This window comes from Musa acuminata, chromosome BXJ2-5 (assembly GCF_036884655.1).
Source record: "Musa acuminata AAA Group cultivar baxijiao chromosome BXJ2-5, Cavendish_Baxijiao_AAA, whole genome shotgun sequence".
Taxonomy (NCBI): Eukaryota; Viridiplantae; Streptophyta; class Magnoliopsida; order Zingiberales; family Musaceae; genus Musa; species Musa acuminata.
The window spans coordinates 30,845,312-30,866,787 of record NC_088342.1 but is presented as its reverse complement, the minus strand read 5'-3'; the positions used below and the strand labels follow the sequence as shown (position 1 = coordinate 30,866,787).

At 39.5% G+C, this 21,476-nt stretch overlaps 1 protein-coding gene across 1 annotated transcript in view; it reads left to right on the top strand.

Moving 5' to 3' along the window:
- The first annotated feature begins 14,221 nt into the window (after window positions 1–14,221).
- LOC135612628 (sucrose nonfermenting 4-like protein) overlaps window positions 14,222–21,476 on the top strand; it is a 65,250-nt gene continuing 57,995 nt past the window's right edge. The window contains exons 1-4 of the mRNA XM_065109135.1: window positions 14,222–14,543; window positions 14,616–15,025; window positions 15,607–15,694; window positions 15,871–16,056. Coding sequence (XP_064965207.1) covers window positions 14,901–15,025; window positions 15,607–15,694; window positions 15,871–16,056 — 399 coding nt within the window. The 5' untranslated portion in view covers window positions 14,222–14,543; window positions 14,616–14,900. The remainder of the gene's footprint in view (window positions 14,544–14,615; window positions 15,026–15,606; window positions 15,695–15,870; window positions 16,057–21,476) is intronic.

Sequence of the window (21,476 nt, the reverse complement as noted above, 5' to 3'; positions counted from 1 at the left end):
AGTATGGCATATAGACAGGGGGAGTTAAGGTTAACTCCATTATCAATTGACTGTCATCATAAAAAAGGGGGAGATTGTTGAATCTCAGATTTTGATGATCAAGTCAATTGTCATTTGTTATCTAATCTATATGTTGAGATAAGTGTGCAGGATTAACTACGATGAAAGTAAGATATGCAGCAGGAGTTGCGCCGGAGTCAAGACAATGATCACATTGGGAGTTCGACGGAAGTTCGGACAATCGTCGGAGGTTCTACGGGAACAAATCCGAGAAGTCGATGAGCTTGCCAAAGAAGCTCGTCGGAACTCGCCAAGTGGATCGTCGCAAGTCCAGGAGTTTGCCGGAAGTCCGCAGGAGCATCACCGAGGGTTCATCGGATGATCGACGGAAGTTCGCTGGAAGCTCGCCGGAAGAAGCGATTGACGCACCGGAGCAAATTGCAGTAAATGTCTTAGGAAATATCATAGTTAGCACAATGATTAAGTTGGAAAAGGGAGGTGATCCCATTAACTTAATCTTGGGGCAATTGGGTCCCTGAAAAACCCAAATTGGGCCGAATGGATCAACCCATTCGGACCATGATTTCTGTCAGGCGGTTGAACCGCCCAAGCCAGGAGGTGGCACCGCCTGGGCTAAGTCTCCGAGCGAGACTGGGCGGTGCAACCGCTCTAGCCAGGAGGTGGCACCACCTGGGCTCAGTCTCTGAGCGAGACTGGGCGGTGCAACCTCCCCTGACAGGAGGTGGCACCGCCTGAGCTCGGTCTTCGAGCTCTGGCAGGAGGTGCAACCGCCTCAGTCAGGCGGTGGCACCGCCTAAGCTCGGTCTTCGAGCTCTGGCAGAAGGTGCAACCGCCCCTGACACAGGTGGCACCGCCGAGAGGCTCAGTCTTCGAGCTCTGCCAAGCGGTGCAACCGCCAGATCCAAGAATTCCGGAAATTGACAGATTTGAGCTCCAAATTCAAACTGGGTTGGGGCTTATAAATACCCCACCCTTTCAGCACTGAAAGGGCACTCAACATACACCGAAATCCTAATCTTGTTCTGTGATTTTTAGAGCTCAAAATTGTTGTAAAGGCCAAAAGTTCTTCTCCCTCTTTTCTTTCAAGTTCTGAGCTTTAAAGAAAGGAGAGAAAATTCTGTAAAGGTTGTCTCCTAAGCCCGTCAAAAGGAGTGAAACTGTAAAAGGGTGGTTGGCCTTCGCCTATTGAAGGAAGGCCTCTAGTTGACGTCGGTGACCTCGTCGGTGGAGGAAGCCAAAAGTGGAGTAGGACAAGATTGACCGAACCACTCTAAATCTCGGTTTACATTTACTTTGAGTATATTATCTTTACTGTAAACCTCCTCAAAAGCTTACTGCTTTCTGCGCATATCCGATCGGGTTTCAAGCTTTGCACTTTCCGAATCGGCGTTTAGACGTAAATCAATTTTTTCGTACGTTCATTATATTTCAGTTTGCGTTTTCATTTTGATTTCTATCATAATTGCAAACTGCCTTTATATCCTTGCTTAAACTGCATCTCGCTTAATCAAGTGATTTACGAATCAGCATTTAGACGTAAATCAGTTTCTTCGTACGAATATCATATTTCAGTTTGCGCCTACTATCTGATTTGAATCATAACTGCAAACTGCATTTATATCTTTGCCGCATCTCGCTTAATCAAAAGTTAAAGTGATTTACAAATCGGCTTTCTTACCGAAATCACTTTTATCGAACGAACGCAGTTTTTATTTTTATCGTAAAAGGTTTTCCGCTGCACTAATTCACCCCCCCCCCCCCTCTTAGTGCTCTTGATCCTAACAATACTTGTTAGAACTCCTTCTAGCTCAGTGAATTATTATCTCCATAATAATTCACTCGACTCATCGAATGCGAACATACTAGGCCACTACGCTGCAATCCCCAAATGATACAAGGGAATCCAATCCATTGGACATGTCTATCCTTAGTTACCATGTACCTATAGTCCCTCATCTATCTAATATCCCAGAGACCATATACCGGGAATGGTGCTGTCAGACCCATACGGTTTCTGCTCGAGTCTCGCTCTAATCAGATTCACCCAAAGAACTCTTTCTCTCTCAATCCGAATGACCCTAGCTAGGGATTTGTCTGAGCAAGAATACATGGGATATTCCTCTCATGATACCGAGAGTGGATGATCCTCTATCGACACTCAATAGTCCTCTTAAGGTTAGCTACCTCTCCCGATGACCAATTGTGCTAGATTTGGAACTTCCAGACCTATAAGTTCGGTATCAAAGAATGAAGTACTCATATAGGATATCCTTGGTGCCTCAAGTCTAAAGACCAGATACACCACTGGGACTACGGAATCACTGTCTAACAATAAGGCATCATCAACCATCCAACATTCCGTAAGCGGATCAATCAGTGAACTCATTCCCTAATGACCACCTGTACTGTATCCCTAGTGTCCCCACATGAGCAATTATGAGACTAGTTACATCCATCATATGGATGAGTATATAGCACATCAGTTTGTTTGGTTATCTCGATATCCTTCTCGAGTAACCTATGACCGGGATTATTTAGGGTTTGTGTTTAAAGGTGAATCGGTCTCGTTATCGTGATCTCATCATAATATGATTCCTATTGCACAGATCCAAGGACATCACAATATATATATGTGTATATGCAACAATTAATATAAAGTGATAAAATATCAAAATATAATAAGAAAAATATTGTGTGTCAAGTCACACGTGTCATCACTCACGTGATTGGCTTGTAAGGCACCTATGACTAGCACTTATGTGTCCGATCCCCATCAGACCCCTGTGATGCTCAAAGATAATCTAAGACAACTGCTTTATCGGTGGATCTGTGATGCTATCTTCGGATGGAATTCTTTCCACTGCTACATCTTCTCGGGTCACGATCTCTCTGATCAGGTGGAACCTCCTCCGAATGTTTCTGATGAAACCTAGGTTTCTTGGCTTGAGCAATTGCCCTATTGTTGTCGCAATATAAGGAAATTGACTCCTTGCTGCTCAGCATGACTCCCAGATCTATGAAGAACTTCTTCATCTAGACTCTCTCCTTTGCTGCCTTTGCTGCAGCAATGTACTTCGCCTCTGTGGTCGAGTCAGCAGTACTATCTTACTTGGAACTCTTCCATTATACTGCTCCTCCATTTAGGGTGTACGTATACCATGAATTCTACTTGCTATTATCGACATCGGACTGAAAACATGAGTCCGTGTAGCCTTCAACCCTGAGGCTACTACCTCCATATATCAGTAAAAGATCCTTAGTCCTTCTCAAGTACTTAAGGATACACTTTACTGTTTTCTAGTGCTTCAAGTTTGGATCTGCTTGTGATACTCAGAGCATGCATTATATCAACTCTAGTACATAGCATGACCTGCATTATAGACCCTATCGCTAAGGCATAAGGTATTATATCCATGTTTGCCCTTTCGTCAGAAGTCTTTGGGGATATACTCCTAGAAAGTGATATCCCATGTCTCATCAGTATGAGACCTCTCTTGGAATTTTTCATACCAAACATTTCGATAATAAAGTCTATGTACCTAGACTAGGATAAGCCAAACATCCTCTTAGATCTATCTCTATAGATCCGAATCCCCAAGATATAGGATGCTTCCCCTAAGTCTTTCATAGAGAAGTATCTAGATAACCAAGTCTTTACCATGGATAGCATTCCTACATCATTCTCAATGATCAAGATGTCATCCACATATAACAACAAGAAGGTGATAGCGCTCTCACTTACCTTCGTGTATACACAAGGCTCATCTTCGTTCTTAACGAAGTCATAAGATCTGATTGCCTCATCAAATCTTATGTTCCAACTTCGAGAAGCTTGCTTTAGTCTATAAATAGACCTAAGCAATCTACACACATTATCTGGGTAGTCCTTGGATACGAATCCCTCAAGCAGTATCATATATATCTCCTCTTCGAGGTTGCCATTGAGGAATGTGGTTTTCACGTCAATCAGTCAGATCTCATAATCATAGTGTGCTGCAATAGCCAATAGAATTCGGATGTATTTTAGCATGGCTACGGGTGAGGAGATTTCATCATAGTCAACACATTGCCTTTAACGATACCCCTTAGCCACTAGCCTTGCTTTTATACCTTTCCATCTACTCCAATCTTCTTCTTGAAGATTCACCTGCAACCGATGGGTATAATAACCTCGGGTGCATCAACTAGGTTCCAAACCTTATTGGAGTACATGGAATCCATCTCAGAATTTATGGCTTCTTGCTACTTCCTAGAGTCTATACTCGCAATAGCCTCCTCGTAGGTCGAGGATCAATATCCTCACCATCCTCTCCTTTAATATGTCTCACATATCTCTCAGGAGGATAAGATGCTATGTCGAACTTATGTAAAGTCGGAACTTGTGTGCTAGGTACCTAAACAGACTCGGGCTGTGGAGTGGTGCTTGAGCGAGGTTCTTCAACCTCACTCAACTCTATCATACTCCCATTGTCTCTGCCAAGAACATGTTCCTTCTCAAGGAACACCGCTCTCTTGGCTATAAAGACCTTTTAGTCCTTGGGATGATAGAAATAATACTCACAAGTTTCCTTGGGGTATCCCATGAACTTACATCACTTCGTCCTCGATTCCAACTTAATGGGGTTATCTTTTAACGTGAATAGGGTAGCCCCAAATCTTAATAACCTTAAGATCGGACTTTTTCCTTTTTCATATCTCATCTGGTGTAGTTACTACCGACTTAGTTGGAATTCTGTTCAGAAGGTAAGTTGCGGTCTCTAGGGCATATCCCTAGAATGAGATGAGTAGGTCATTGAAACTCATCATGGACTGCACCATGTCTAACAGTATACGGTTTCTCCTTTCAGATACACCATTGAGCTGAGGTGTATAAGGAGGTGTCCATTGGGATATAATCTCATGGTCCTTGAGGAACTAGGTGAACTCTGTACTCAAGTACTCTAATAGGACCTTAGCAAGGTTGGATCCTACTCAATCAAAAAGCAGCTAATAAAAAATATATGAGATTGTTATAAACCCCACCTAGTTGTCTCTATCCTATAAAGAAGAGTGGCTAGGGTTTATATTTGGGCCTTTGGGCTTCCTAGCTACCACCCCCCCTTTTACTAGGCCGGTCGACTAGGGTTGAGGGCAAAAGGGATAACTCACTTTGGAAGCAGCCCCTAGGGCTAGGGTTTGGAGTCCTATATAAGCATGTAGCCTCCATCTCTTTGAGAATAAGATACATCTACAATTACAACCATTTGGCAGACTTCTGGGAGGGTGGAACCCCTATAGCGTTTCAAGGGTTGATCCCCCTCAAAGATCAATCTACATAGAATTCCTCTGGGGTTCTATCATCTGATATCAGAGCAGTGATCTTGCTGCGTTTGATGCCACCCCTGCCACCTACCAATAACCAAGCAATTCACAATTGCTCTTGATGTCGCCATCTCTATCGTCATCTTCTACCGTTGATCAAATCAATCTACTATCATCACCTCCAATTGCATCAAGAGATCTGGTATTCTCTTATCACCAATACCTTTTGCTGCTGTAATTTTCTATTTAAAATACCAAGAAGAAATCTTTTTATCTATCCCGTGCTACGAATTCCTTTCACCGTAAAAGTTATCATCTTTGCGAATGAAGGATTGTTGCAGAAAATTTCAACTGCATATTGTTGCCTTTAACCGATCTATTTGCTATCCTTTTTAAATGAAATTTCTTATAAGCTTCATAGATCATCTTGGCTTCCATCTAAGATTGATCTATTGAGGAATTCATCTCTAAAACATTCTTGTGTTACTGTAAATTTTCGTCGCAAACCATTAGAATTTTTCGACGAGAATTTTACTATCGCAACTTGCACCGATTTCCTTGCTGTTATACTACCGAAATCTTCTTAATCAAATTTGTCATCATTGCTGTTATCTAAACCAAGATTTTGTTATCAAATTTCCTCCTAAAATCTCTCAGTTTTTGTTAGAAATTTCATCGTGAAACCGTTGTTTCTTCGACGATAATTCTGCTCTTACACACCAATCCACCAACCCGTTCGGCCACCACTTCTCTCAACCGATACATGCTTTTAACCCAATAACAAAAGAGAGATATTAATATTATAGATCTTGAAGCATATACTATGGCAACTGAGGAGGCAATCAATGCTAAATTTGAAGCCTTCGAGACGCGAATGGAGGATGAGATTCAAACTCTCTTTACCGAACTCAGTTTGGGCCGACCACCGAGCCCAAAGAAATCACATTAAGGAGAGAGCTCTAATCGAAGAGATGACTTCCAAGAGAGGGGAGACTCTATGACTAATCCCTACTATCCACGCATGAGGGTGGACTTCCCTAGACGGGAAGGAGACCCGATTGGTTGGATCTCGTGCATGAAGCGATATTTTCGGTACCATAAAACTACAAACGCATCTATGATGGAAATTATGGCTATACATCTTGAAGGGGATACCATATAGAGGTTTGATTGGTTTGAACATACTCATGGAGTCCTCTTATGGCAATAATTCAAAGGACTGCTGATCCACTTTGGACCAATCGATTACGAGAACATTGACGGACAACTAGCAAAGATCTAACTAACCTCCACCATTCAGGAGTACCAAGCTAGGTTTGAAAGGTTATCTAATCAAACTCATGATTAGTCTAAAAAATAGCTATTAGGGACCTTTATTGAGGGCTTGAAGTTGGAGATCCGAGGAGAAGTTAAAGCGTGACAACCATACACGCTTATGGCAGTCATCTCTTTCGCACGACTTCAAGAGGAGCGATTGAACCATGAACCCTCGAGAACTAGGGTCACTCCTCAACTAGTAATACCGAAGCCCTTAGCCCCCCGTGCTGTTAGTTGAGCCCCTGCACCAAAAAAGTTGACATGAGAAGAGCTTTGGGAGCAATCTATGAATGGGTTATATTGCCATTGCGACAAGCCGTGGAGCCACGAGCATCACTATAAAAAAAGGAGACTTTTTGTGATTGAACCAGTAGAAGAAGAGGTCATTGAATATCTAGAAGAGAGCCTTAAACATAAAGAAGAAGATGCAGAAGAAGAGCCACAATCGACCGACTTTATGGTACACGCGCTAGCCGGCTACTCAAACCCGCAAACTATGAAAGTTGGAGGCCTTCTCGATCACTGATCTCATCGACATGAGCAGAACTAATAACTTCCTAAACAGTAAGGTTGCTGCTCGGATGACACTCCACATCGAAGGTTGCAATAAGTTTGACGTAAAGGTCGCCGACGGCAGAATCCTAAAGTATGACCAAAGATGCCCGTAGGTGAAACTATTACTACAAGACCAAGAAATTATCGCCGACTTCTTCCTCCTACCAATTAATGATTATGAGGCCATGCTTGGCATAGAATGACTGATGATGCTAGGTGAAATTTCTTGAAACTTTTTCAAATTAATTAAGAAATTCTACTGCAAAGGCGAACAGATCATCCTATATGGGAAGCGCAGAAGCAACGTAACTACCGTTTCGACCTAACGAATGGAGAAAGATTTACACAAGGTAAATGTCTCCAGCAGCAACCAGAGGGGAAGAAAATAGAAATTGAATATCAAAATCTTTCCCAATTGCTTGCTGAATTTGTTGATATTTTTACTGAACCGCGCAGTCTTCCTCCTACAAGACAACATGACCATCGGATTCCAATTCTTCCAGGCAAACCACCAGTGAACACTCGATCGTACCATTATCCTCACCTCCAAAAGGATGGAATTGAAAAGATTGTAAAGGAGATGCTTGAAATAGGGGTGATTCGGCCAAGTTGCTGCCCCTATTCTTCATTAGTGCTACTTGTACGCAAGAAGGACGGAACTTGACGGATGTGCATCAACTACCGAGCTTTAAATGACATCATGTTTATTTTCATGAGATTCACAAGATTGGTAAAATAAATTCATTAATCTCAATATGATAGAAAATTATTTCCATTTCATATAATTGATTTCATGTGAGGGTATTCAAGTCTTTTTATGAAAACAAGTATCATCATTTAAAATTGAAACATAAGTTTCGTCATGAAGCCGTTAAGACCAAACACATCATGATATCAGGTCTATCATCAAAAGACTATCAAGAAATTCATACATAGATGTACATGCACTATGTCATCTTAATATGTTATGAGAATGTAATCTTAATTCATCATAAAAACGATTAGACCAAAAGCATATTAATCTAAAATGAGAGGTTCAAATCAACATTTACTTCAAAAACTCATGCATGACGTATACATATGTATGGATTAATCCTAAACATTATCACATATCATATTATCATCCCTAATATTACATCATTCAACATTTCAAAGCATAACATGCATGAAACCTTTGCAATATACTTTTCATGATCAAATTTTTTAATTTTTCAAAGATGCTACAAAGAAAAACATGATATGATTTTTGAAAAATAATTTTTTTTTATTTCCTATTCCTACTATCTAAATTAAGCACTCATGAAGGGCTTTAAGTAATTTCAAAATAATTCAAGAGAGTTGAGTTACTCACCTTGTAGTCGAAGCCCGTCAAAGCCCAATTCGCCGTTTCGCCTTTGGAAGTTTCTGATTTATCCTTGGTTGCCTTCCTCTTCTTTGGCCTCTTCCTCCGTTTAAGTTCATTGTTTATTTTAGATTTTTGTTTAATAAACTTATTAAGATTTAGTGTTCGAAGTTCAAGTTCAACATTGTCCTCATCACTTGAGTCATCGCTCAAGTGGTATTCATTTGTCCGGAGTTTCAAATCCTTCATGTTCTTTGGAAGGTGATTTTGTTCATCATGTTCATCATGTGTATTGTGAACCATTTCATATGTCATCAATGAACCAATTAGTTCGTCAAGTAGAAAAATATTTAATTTTTTTGTTTCTTGTATTGCGGTTATTTTAGGATCCCACCTTTTTGGAAGTGATCTTAAGATCTTGCTCACGAGATCAAAATTCGAAAAAGATTTACCAAGAACACTTAGATTATTGACGACATCCGTGAAACGGGTGTACATGTCGCCTATAGTCTCGCTTGGTTGCATTCGAAAAAGCTCAAAATCATGCAATAAAATGTTAACTTTCGAGTCTTTGACTCTACTAGTTCCCTCGTGCGTGATTTCAAGTGTTCGCTAAATATCAAAAGCCATTTCGCATGTTGAAATCCGATTGAACTTAGTTTTGTCCAAAGCGCAAAATAAGGCATTCATAGCCTTTGCGTTTAAAGAAAAATACTTCTTCTCCAAATCCGACCATTCGTTCATCGGTTTAGAGGGAAGTTGAAAACTGTTTTCAACGATATTCCATAAATCAAAATTCATAAAAATCAAGAAAACACTCATTCGAGTTTTCCAATAAGTGTAGTTCAATCCGTTAAACAACGGTGGACGAAAAACCGATAAGCCCTCTTGAAAGCCATGAAGAGCCATTTCTCTCGGGTGTAAATCCGAAATGAGAAATATCAGGCTCTGATACCAATTGTTAGGATCGGAGCAGCACTAAGAGGGGGGGGGGGGTGAATTAGTGCAGCGGATTAAAACTTCGGTTTTGATAAATCTTTCGTACGATGAAAAGCAATATCAATGGAAACCGATTTTAGAGGCTTGATAACTTAGAAACGTATGGAAGCATAGTAACTAAGTAGAAAAGTTTGCAGTATGTAAATGGCAAGAGTAGGATGCAAACCAGATAACACAGCAGTTTTTAAAGTGGTTCGGTCAAAATGACATACATCCACTTGCGAAGCCTTCTTCGAAGAGGCTTCCAACTTCCACTAGCAAATTTCTTGTAGGGGAAGGACTAATACCCCTCTTACAACCTTTACAAGTGGTTCACACTCTTACAATTCTTTTCAACAAGATGGGAGGAGGTGAACACTTAAGCAATATGAAAAATAAGGCTTGCAAAGACTATTCTAAGGCTCTTAACTCAAACTAAAGGTTGTTATCTCAGTTGAGATTTGAGGGGTATTTATAGGCCTCAAGAGGATTCAAATTTGGGCTCCAAAATTTGAATTCTCTTTGGTTCCCGATGCTGGCGGTGCCACCGCGTAGCCAAGCGGTGCCACCGCCTGGCTCTCGGGTGCTAGGCGGTGCCATCGCCAAATCTGGCGGTGCCACCGCCTACACTATTTCAGCTCACTGGTTGGGCTCCAAAATTGGCCCAAACCAGTCCGAACTAGAGCCCAATTAGCCCCTACTTGGTTTATAGGATTAATACCTAATCCTAACACTAAGTAACATGCTAACTACGAATTTAAAGACATTTTCTAAGCTATTACAAAGTCTGTAAGTCAAGACTTCTTTCGGCGAGCTTCCGGCGAACTTCCGACGGTTTTTCGAAAAACTCTCGGAAACCATTCTGCAGACTCCCGGCAAGCTCCTAGACTTCACGATTTGATCTTGACGAGTTCCAACGAGCTTCTTCGGCAAGCTCCGATCTTTCTCGGCGAGCTCCGCGAACTTCCAACGAACCTTCCAGCGAGCTTCCGAAAAACCCTTCGGCAAGCTCCCTACTCATTCTCGGCTAGTTCCGGCAGCATTCCCGATGAACCTTCGGACTTCCGTCGAACTCTCGAACTCGCAATGAATCCTTCGTGCTTGACTCCGACACTTTGTTTTGCTTTATGTCTTCGTCGTTATCGTAGTTAATCCTGCACACACAAGCTAAAACTCTACTCCGATCTAGACAATTATTACAACGCGAATTGACATTCTGTTGCCCGGCACGTCATTGGTTGGCGCTTCATCCGATTCTTCGGTGCATCGTCCTCTCTTGCGGCTTGTTGCCCAATCGGTGGTTGACCTTCGCAACCCCGATATCCTTGGCGCAATTTCGCTCTCCTTGGCCCGATGCCCGACGTCCGAAGCCTTCTGCCGTCCAATACCCTGACGTAATCTCCTCCGGCGCAACGTCAATTCCTCCTGCGTCAACTGTCTAATCATGATCGAGTAGACCTACATCACTCAAAATGCAGTTAAACATCTAAATACAATCAATTAGTTTCATCATCAAAATCCGAGATTCAACAATGACTCTAGCTAGGAGAGTCCTAATTGAGTTTCGTTGAAAGAGGCATTCATGTAAAACCTACCTATCCGACCCCTATTAAAGAGGTGAAGAGGTCGACTAAGGTTAGGATTAGTTTGGAGGTTACTTCTTAGAGAAGCATTAGGAGTTGGTTAGAAGTAGGAGTCTTGAGTAGGAGTACTATTAGGAGTTGGGGTTTAGAAGCCCTATAAATAGTCATGTATTCATCATCTTTTGATAAGCAATAGATGAATATTTTTAGCAGCCTTTGAGCAGCAACTTAGAGGAAGAAACTCCTATAAAGTTTCAAGGAGGCCGATCCCCTAAAGAGATCAACCCCAAGCTTAGAATCCACAAGGGTTCTAACATGGAGCCCCATGATTGTATTCCAGCCAATTGTACCATTGAATAGCATCTCCTTCAAAGTGGATGACAGCAATTTCCACCATAGCATCATCCAACGTTCGGTAGTAGCGAAAGTAACATTCGACGCGTGAAATCCACCCCGTCGGGTCTCTTTCTTCCCATCGCGGGAAGTCCACCCTCATACGTGGCTGAAGCATATCCGAGGACTGTCCCTCCTTCTTTGGAGGCCTCTCTGAACTCTCTCCTTGCTGAAATTTGGTTGGACTCAGTGGTTGTCCAATTCTGAATTCTGCAAACAAAGCGCGCAATTTGTCCTCCAAGTGCGATTCAAGCCGCGATTCAATCCGAGATTCCATTGCTTCAAATTTGGCATCAATTGTACTAGGCCACTATGCCGCAGTCCCTAGATAATACAGGGAAATCCAATCCATTGGACATATCTGTCCTTAGTTATCGTGTACCTATAGTCCCTCATCCATCTAATATCCCAAAGACCGTATATTGGGCATGGTGCTATCAGACCCATACAGTTTCTACTCGAGTCTCACTCTAATCGGATTCTCTCGGAGAACTCTTTCTCTCTCAATCCGAATGACCTTGGCCTAGGATTTGTTTAAGCAAGAACACATGAGACATTCCTCTCATGACATCGAGAGTGGATAATCCTCTATCGACACTCAATAGCTCTCGTAAGGTTGACTACCACTCCCGATGACCAACTGTGTTAGATCTGGAACATCCAAACCTATAAGTCTGGTATCAAAGAGTGGAGCATCATACAAGACATTCTTGGTGTCTCATGTCTAAGGACCAGATACACCACTGGGACTACAAAATCATTGTCTGACAATAATGCATCATCAACCATTCAGCATTCCGTAAACGGATCAATCAGTGAACTCATTCCCCAATGAGCACCTGTATTGTATCCCTAGTGTCCCCACATGAGCAGCTATGAGATCAACTGCATCTATCATATGAATGAGTATATAACACACCAGTTTGTTCGGTTATCTCGATGTCCCTCTCGAGTAATCTATGACCAAGATTATTTAGGATTTATGTTTAAAGGCGAATTAGTCTCATTATCATGATCTCATTATGATCTGATTCCCATTGCATAGATCTCACATATATATATGTATACATATATATATGTATACATATATATATGTATAGATATATATATATGCAACAAGCAATATAAAGTAATAAATGCCAAAATATAATAAGCAAAAAGAATGCATGTCAAGTCACACGTGTCATCACTCACGTAATTGGCTTGTAGGGCACCTATAACTAGTAGTAATAGCCTCTTCGTAGGTTGGATGATCAATATCCTCAACATTCTCTCCTCAATATATCCCACATATCTCTCATGAGGTTGGGATACTCTGCCGGATCTACGTAAAGTCGGAACTTGTGTGCTAGATACTTAAACAGACTCGAGAGATGTGGAGTGGTGTTTGAGCTAGGTTCTCCAACCTCGCTCAACTCTATCACGCTCCCACTGTCTCCGCCTAAAATGTATTCCTTCTCAAGGAACACCGCTCTCTTGGCTACAAAGACCTTTTGGTCCTCGGGATGATAGAAATAATATCCACAAGTTTTCTTGGGATATCCCACGAACTTGCACTGCACCGTCCTTGATTCCAACTTATTGGGGTTGCATTTTTTAACGTGAGTAGGGTAGCCCCAAATCTTAATAACCTTAAGATCGAGATTCTTCATTTTCCATATCTTATATGGTGTAGACACTACCGACTAAGTTAGAACTCTGTTCAGAAGGTAAGTTGCGGTTTCTATGGCGTATCCCAAGAATGAGATGGGTAGGTCGGCAAAGTTCATCATAGACCGTACCATGTCTAAAAGTATACGATTCATCCTTTCAGATACACCATTGAGTTGAGGTATATAAGAAGACATCAATTGGGATAGAATCTCATGGTCCTTGAGGGATTGGATATATCTATATATTTGTTATATATATATATGTTATATATATATATATATATGTGTATATATATATATATATTATATGTATATGCACTTGTATATACAAGTACTTATACATTTATATACATATATATATGCACACACACATATATATATAAATAAATAAATAAATAAATAAATAAATATACATATATATATGTATATATATATATATATATGTATATATACATATATATATATATATTTATATATATACTTACATGTATATATACATACATTTATACATATATATATATATATATATACATGTATATATATACATGTATGCATATATTTATATATATACTTACATGTATATATATACATTTATATATATGTATGTGTATATTTACTTATATAGTTTTTAATTAGTGAAATGACTCGTTGAGTTAACAAAACTAAGATTATAAAGCTAAATTAGTTGGACCCTGTTAAAGAACGACTGCTTTTTATCCATGCATTTAACAACTCAAATTTATAACTTGTTCCAAATGTGATACTTGGTTGGCCTGTACAGCACGTGGTGACGTGGGAACATTGGGATAAGCTGGCTCCACCGAGGGCGCGCCTCACGTTTTCGGCAATTTGCCACTGAAGCTCCGCCACGTCCCCGCATTACTTAACTATAACAGAAAAACAGCTGTCCGGGACGCAGTAGCTGTTTCAGAAGGCATGGAACATCCACCGCACGATCTGGGAATCGCGGTCCTGATCCCCTCGACGTGCTTGTGACTCGCCCCGTCGCATTTCAACTACCCCCTGCCGTCGGAACTAAAAAAAAAAAAGAATATTCCATTTGGAAATGGAATACTATTTTCTTTTTCTCGTCACTCCGACGAGTGCAATCCATCACAATTCGGTCTCCACTAATCCTCGTCTCTCATTCGCTACGATTAGGGGCCTCCTTGATTTCGTCGTCAGACACTTTTGTTTGTTCTGGCGATCTCGTTCTTGCCGAAGATTAGGGTTTTCATTCCGTTCTTTGGTTTCCCTTGTCGCATTAAATTGAGGGGTTGGATCATTTGCGGCTTTTGAGGGCCCGTTTTTGATGCTTTACTTGCTTGTCTGAAGTTGGAGGGGCATCTGTCGTGGGTTTGAACTGGGGTAGAAATTTGATGAAGAAGAAGTTCGAATCGGGTAAATTTGGTATTTTTTTTATTCCGTTAAAGGAAGAGTGGAATTTTAGTGAATAAGACTGCATCTTTGCAGGTATTCTTTGGCAACTCGAGGGGTAGTCGGTGGCCTTGTGACTTTCTGGCATAAAAGGAGTGGTCATTAATGGGTGCTCTGCAAGTCGGGGAAGTTACCATCGCAAGAAGAAGCTAAATTTAGGGCTTTAGTCCGACGAAGTGTTCCTTCATCATTTGCTTTTGTAACAGAACCATCGCAGTAAAACATGACATGCTATGCATGATTGATCTTTAAATCCGAAGTTGTGGGAGAAGTTTTGCGGGCATTTTCAGTTCGATATCAATTTCTGAAGGTTTTGACCTGATGTTCTCTTCTAGAACCGACTGTACACACGATACAGCTGGAATTTCCGGTCAGGTGCTTATAGCAACGAAGTTTGTCTGGCCCTATGGTGGGAGAACGGTTTCCCTGATTGGCTCTTTTACGGGGTGGGATCTCTTTCTTTTTTCACTCCGTTTTGTTTTTTTAAAATTTATTTTGCTTTCTATTTGTGTAATTGTGAATTAAAGAAATACCACCAAAATGACTGGTTTAATTATCTTTTGTTAGAAAGTGCGATTAGATACTTCTCAGAATTCTAAAGAGTTAGCTTCAGTATATGCGCTTGCAGCCATACAGTGGGAAACTACATCAAGTTCCTTTTCTTATACATCTTGGTTTTGATTAATAAAAGTCAATCCTGTTCTTAAAATGGAAATGTTCTTCTTTAACACATGCAGAGTGTCAAGGTTACTTGTGGTGAATGGAAGTGTAGTGCGCATGCCATGACATATCAACCATACTGGACTACATATAAATAGGCAGTGCAACTATGATTGCTTGTATTTGTGTAATTGTCTGACGTATATCCATATAGGGATATACAATTTTAATTTTCTGGTTAGTCAAGACATTTTGGCTTGTGAAATCCTTATGATGTATTAAACTTTGGAATCTGAAAGAATACAGGCTAGCTTGTTGTTATTTTATCTTTAACGCTACAGCTTATCTATTTTAATTTTCATCATAGGTGGACTGATCGTTATCCAATGTTCCCTGTGGAGGGTTGTCCTAACATATTTCAAGCTGTCTACAGCTTAACACCAGGCATTCATCAGGTCAGCATAAATCTGTCATATCAGAGTTTGACATGGATGGACCATGTCAACATCATGTTGTCCACTTATCATATGCATTTTGAATTCTTTAAACATGTCATGTCTCTTGATATAATATTATTTGCTCTTATGAACATTGGCATCCAATTCATGAACTTTATTACTATTATCTGCAGTATAAGTTCTTTGTTGACGGTGAATGGCGGCATGATGATCAGCAACCTCATGTGGTGGGAAATTATGGGATAGTGAACACTCTTATTCTCCCCCAAGAATCTAATCCTATACTGACTGCCTTAGGCCTTGAGAAACCTAGTAACCGGATAAACATGGATGTAGACAATTGGAACTTCCGGCATGTGGTAAGTCTGCATGTATGTTACTGCATCCATATGTAATCCATGTCCATGACTCACTTTATTGCATACATATGTTGTGCTTTTATGGAATATACTTGCATGCATCACCATCTTTGTGCTAAGTATATGCTTAGTTTTGTACTTTAAATATGTATATATGGTTTGAATTGTAATGCTTGCCACCAAATCACTAAGTTGGACGTGTTTAGAACATTGTTTAACTATTTCCTGCATCTATTATGTTTGCATTTACTGAGACAATATATAGATTCAAGAGACTTGATAAGATATAGCTACTTGTTTGTTGCATATTCATCTTGTTAGGATCTTCACTGTGGTCTTTGGAGTCCTTGAGTGTGGACCCATTTTTAAATGCTTGGCTGTAGATAGCTCTTAGGAAAAAAATGAATGACAAATTGAGTTGTATTTCTGTCTTTTTTTTGACCAGTGGTACTTCTCAACATAAGCAACCTATGTACTTTATTGGTGTGGCTGCACATATCATTGGATCTCTTCAGATGCCGCATTGATAGAAGCCCTGTGCACTAGGTTACTCTTTTTAGTGATGTTACTCATTAGATGGTTGAATTTTCAACAAATTTCTTGTTTCATTGAGTCATTTCCTGATTAAACCCTGAACATGGAAGTCTTATCATGGGAGAATTTCAGAAAGTGTGCTGCATCTCAATTTACACAATATTTGGTAGAACAAATAATATGATATTCAATGGGGAATGGTGGGGAGGTATGTTTACTGGGAGAAGCAGATAGAGTGAGAAACTGAGAATGTCAGCTACAAGGGCTTTCTAGGGGAAAAGCGAGGAGGAAGAGGAGGTGGAGGGAGAGGAAGGGAGATTATCAAGAAGGCTTAGGGGCAATAATGGATGCAGAGGAGAAAGAAGGAGAGCGATAGTGGCAGGGAAGAAGAGGGCGAGGAGGAAGAAACATGGAGGAGGGAAGGGGGAGGGGGTTGTTGGGACACTCGGTAGGGGGCGATGGTGGAGGAGGGAGACATGCAGTAGGAGGGAAGGAGAGGGGGGAGGGGTGGTATGAAGGAGGCTTGATGGGGCAACTACGGAGGAGGGAGAGAGAGAGCTGGAGGAAGGAGAGGGGTGGGAAGGGGGTGAGAAGCACGGAGGAGGTGGAAGGGAGGGGGGTGTCGAGGAGTCTCAACGGGTACGACAATGAAGGAGGAGAGGGAAAAAGAGGGAGAGTGATAGCGAATGGGAAAGGGAGAGCTGCCTTGTGCATGGATATGGGGAGGAGTTTTCACCATGACACCACCAATGGAGGGCTGCCTTATGCATGGATATGGGGAGGAGTGACGGGAATCATCATTGAAGAGGCGGCGACAAGGAGCTTTGGTTGTTGGTGAAGAGGAGGGGGGAAAGCATCTGAAGAGGATAGGAAAACAACAATAAGGAGATCGAGCAATCAAGGGAACAAGAACATGGTTTCTCTCACCAATGGGCTCACGAAATGAGATTGGGGATGGGACTTGGCTTGATTGAATTGATTGTAACATTTGGGTTCACTTCAAGCCAAATTAATTTTAATCGGGTTTCAAATTAGGCCAGGCAAGCGCTTGGGCCCAATTATGCGACTAAGCAACACCTAATAGAAGGCGCCTGCCTGAACCCTATTTGAGGCACTATATGTTAGCTTGTGTTGACTATTTTAGTGTTTATTTTTTATTTAAGATCAATATCTTTCTTTTCCATAAAAAATGTGGACTCTATGGGGATTTGCCCTTGTAGAGTCTGCCTTCTACTCTCATGAGCACTTCCTCTTGGTGTCTTGCTCCACCTGTTGCAGTCTTCATCGCATGACATTTTGAGGAGTTGTCAATCCTACTGTTATTGTGGTTCACCATTCTTCATGGTGACTTTGGCTATTTCTCTTCTCTTTCTCTCTTCTCAGACTACGGTTAAAGAGGATTGACCCGACAGGTTTATCACATCTTTTGTGCATCCTGTGGATAACCCCAACTAAAATCAGTCAATCTTGATCAGGATTGCTGACTTTTTTAAACCTTTAACTGGGACTTGCCCAAACATTGGTTAGGACTGGTTGTAACCTGTTGAGAATTGGTGGGAGCATATAAGTAACACATTGGAACAAGTATGGTTAGCTGAGAGAATTGGAATAGACGAATTCGGTTATTTTTGGTGAATCCAACTGATTTTGGCTGATGCTTTGAAAATTAAAGGGTTTTTTGGTTGGGTCCTTGTTATGAGATTTTGGAGACAATAATCTTGCAAATGATGAAAAATTGGCCAATCTTGAATTGCATCTCCCTACATTCCAACTCATAGGAACTTCTTTCCCTAGAATTTTTATTCTTTGCATCATAAGTCTATTTATGAAAATGTTCTGTGATAAAAAATCCCTTTAAAACCGAGTTCCATATCTTAATGGGTATATCTGAAACTTCCATTGATATGAATTTGTGTTATTGTTCTTTGTGCTTATCTAGTTATTAACTATTAGAAAATTGTGGGGTCATTGTTTGTGATGAAGTCAATTGTAAATTGTAATTATAGATATTTTTATTTTTGAAATATTTAGAGCAAGGACATATGGTGTAATCACTGATAATTTCTCCCTTAACATAAATTAATTACTATAAATGATGTATTATTTTATTATTAACTTCTATGTTTGTGTACTATAGTTAAGGAAATGATTAAATTTGGTTTCCTTAATTATATGGATAAGTTAGGAATTCTACTAATCAATCAAATTATTAATTGATTTATTTCCTAATGAATGATTTGATTGTTAGGAAGTAAATAGTTTACATTCCATTTTTGTATGTGAACTATAAGAAATGAATATTATATTTCTTTCTTTGTGTGCAAAAGAAAAATATAAATAAATTTTAAAAGATAAATTAAATTATTACTTATCTTTCGGGGAGATCTCATCTTCTCCTATATAAAGGGGACTACTCCTCCCTCATTTCTCACCGTGTCTAACAATGGGAGGATTGAGGAGAGGACTTCCCGAGGAGATGATATCGAGGAAAGGATAGCCGAGGAGAGGTAGGATCATTTTTCTTTTTTAATTAACTTTGATTTATGTTTTAAAATCTTGATGTTGAAATTGTTATAATTTTATGATGTATAATGATATTTTAATTTCAAAATTTCATGATTAGTAAATAATAACAATTGATTTGTGATGTTAGAATGATTATTTGATTTATATTGATCTCTTAAACTTCAGTAAATTTTAATATTGATTTAATTATTAAAATTCTTATTTTTGGATTAGCATAATAGTTCTAATTTATTTAATTAGATATATCTATGTTTCAAAAATTATGTGTGAATTTCTATAATGTAATTTAGTTTTAAATTTAAGATCATTAATTAAAATTTTTAATTAATGAATTTGAATTATTCTTTAATAATTTTAGATATTGAAATCCAATTTGATAAGAGGAGTCTAATTGAGGTCTGACTTGAGTCAAGTTGATCTGTCAAACCGGATCGACTCAGCCCGTGTGTTCATGTGACTCAGCCCATATAGCCAAGTACAACCTAGCCCATGTGACTCGGCATGACCTAGCCTATGTGGCCAGGTAGGAGTTAGCTTTTTATGGCTAGGTACGACCCAACCCATGTGGCCAAGCATGACCCAACCTATGTGGCTGAGTACGATCTAGTCCATTGACCATGTATGACCCAGCCCATGTGGCTAGGCATGGGCCAGCTTATGTGGCTAGGTACGACTCAATCCATGTGGTCAGGTATGATCCTAACTCATGTGTCTAGGTACGACCAACTCGCGAGCCAAGCATGGCCTAGTTCAGTGGTAAGGCTTAGCCTAGTCCATGAAGTTAAGCTTGCCTAGCTATGTGATTGGCATTAGACACATCGTCGCTCCTCTATCTAGCTCGTTGTACCTCAACTCAACCTATTACTTGGAACAAGCATGTGTAGTGCATATGACCCATCCAAGACTCAGGTTGGTTGTTTCGGTTTAGGCTAGTATTATATGACATAGTCCAATTTCCTCTCCCTTTATTGGTTTGAGCTCGTTAATTGACTAAATCAAATAGGTTTGATAAGTTGAAACCAGTTTAGGGTGATTCCAGACTAACTTGACTAATTCAAACCTACTTGACTTAATCGAGATCAATCAAATCTAAATTAGACCAGTCTAGGGTGATTTTAGACCGGTTATATAAGGATTTGAGGTTGGTTCTATTAGGTCATAATCGAATTGAGCTTGGTTTAAGTCAATTTAGCTATTCCAATTAGGGTTTTAGTTGATTGAGGACTATTGAGAGATTGATGTTTCATGCATTTATGATTTGATGAACTTAAATGTTTTATCTAAAGATATTATTTGAAAATGATTATTGATTTTCTACTTTTCTTAAGTTTATGATATTGATATGATTGTTATCATGTAGTAGATGTAACTAGGCTAGTAGTTCACATTGGAAGTGCAACCTGTGAAAGGAGCTGTGGGCCCATTACAGTGTGGTGCCACCAATGAACATAGTCTAGCAAATTTAAATCAAGTATAGTCTCTCATAATATTTAATCATATTGATTTCTTGATGCATGCGTGAGTGAATGGATGCGTGTAAATGAATGATCATGAATGTTTATGTATCCCTGCCGAGGGCAGGTATGACGATTCCCTTCAGTGATTAGCGGACCGTTAGACGTGATGGTTAGACGGTTCTTCCATCCGCTATTGGGAGGAACGTGTCCTTAGGCGAGTGAAGGATATCACTCCATCCGCTGTTCGGAGTACGATATAGATTATTTCTATCCACTGTTGGGAGGAATCCATCACGTGGAATATGCCTCTACATTTTGAATATGATTTTGCCATTGCCCTCTTCTCTCCTTTTTGCAGAGTAGATAAGAGTTGTTAATTTAATTATAGAATGTATTATTTTCCTTTTGAGACATATATGATAAATAAATATTATTAATTAACTTAGTTATTCGTGAAGATGCACATATTAGATTTATATCTAATACTGAAAAAAAAAAAATAATAATTTGGCAATTTGACTAGAAATATTATATGATGCTTATGTTCACTGTAAAATATTTAGATTTATATTTTATTTTATAAAAAATAAATAAATTAAGTTTATTGCATAAGTCTTATAGCATTTATTATTTTGACCATATCATTTTTATGTTAGGGATCTAAAATTCATTCATATAATTTTGTTATAAATTTAAAGTAGATTATAATAAAGGAAGTTTTACATAATTTCTATTATAGTTTGACATATTATTTTTGTTACCCTTTGTTCTAGAATATTATTTTATCTATAATTATGAATATGGTAAATTTAATAAAACATATTTGTTACTGTGTGGATTCTTTAGGATTGATGATTAATTATCTTTTACAGTTTTGTCTTACATTGTTATGAATATTTATAG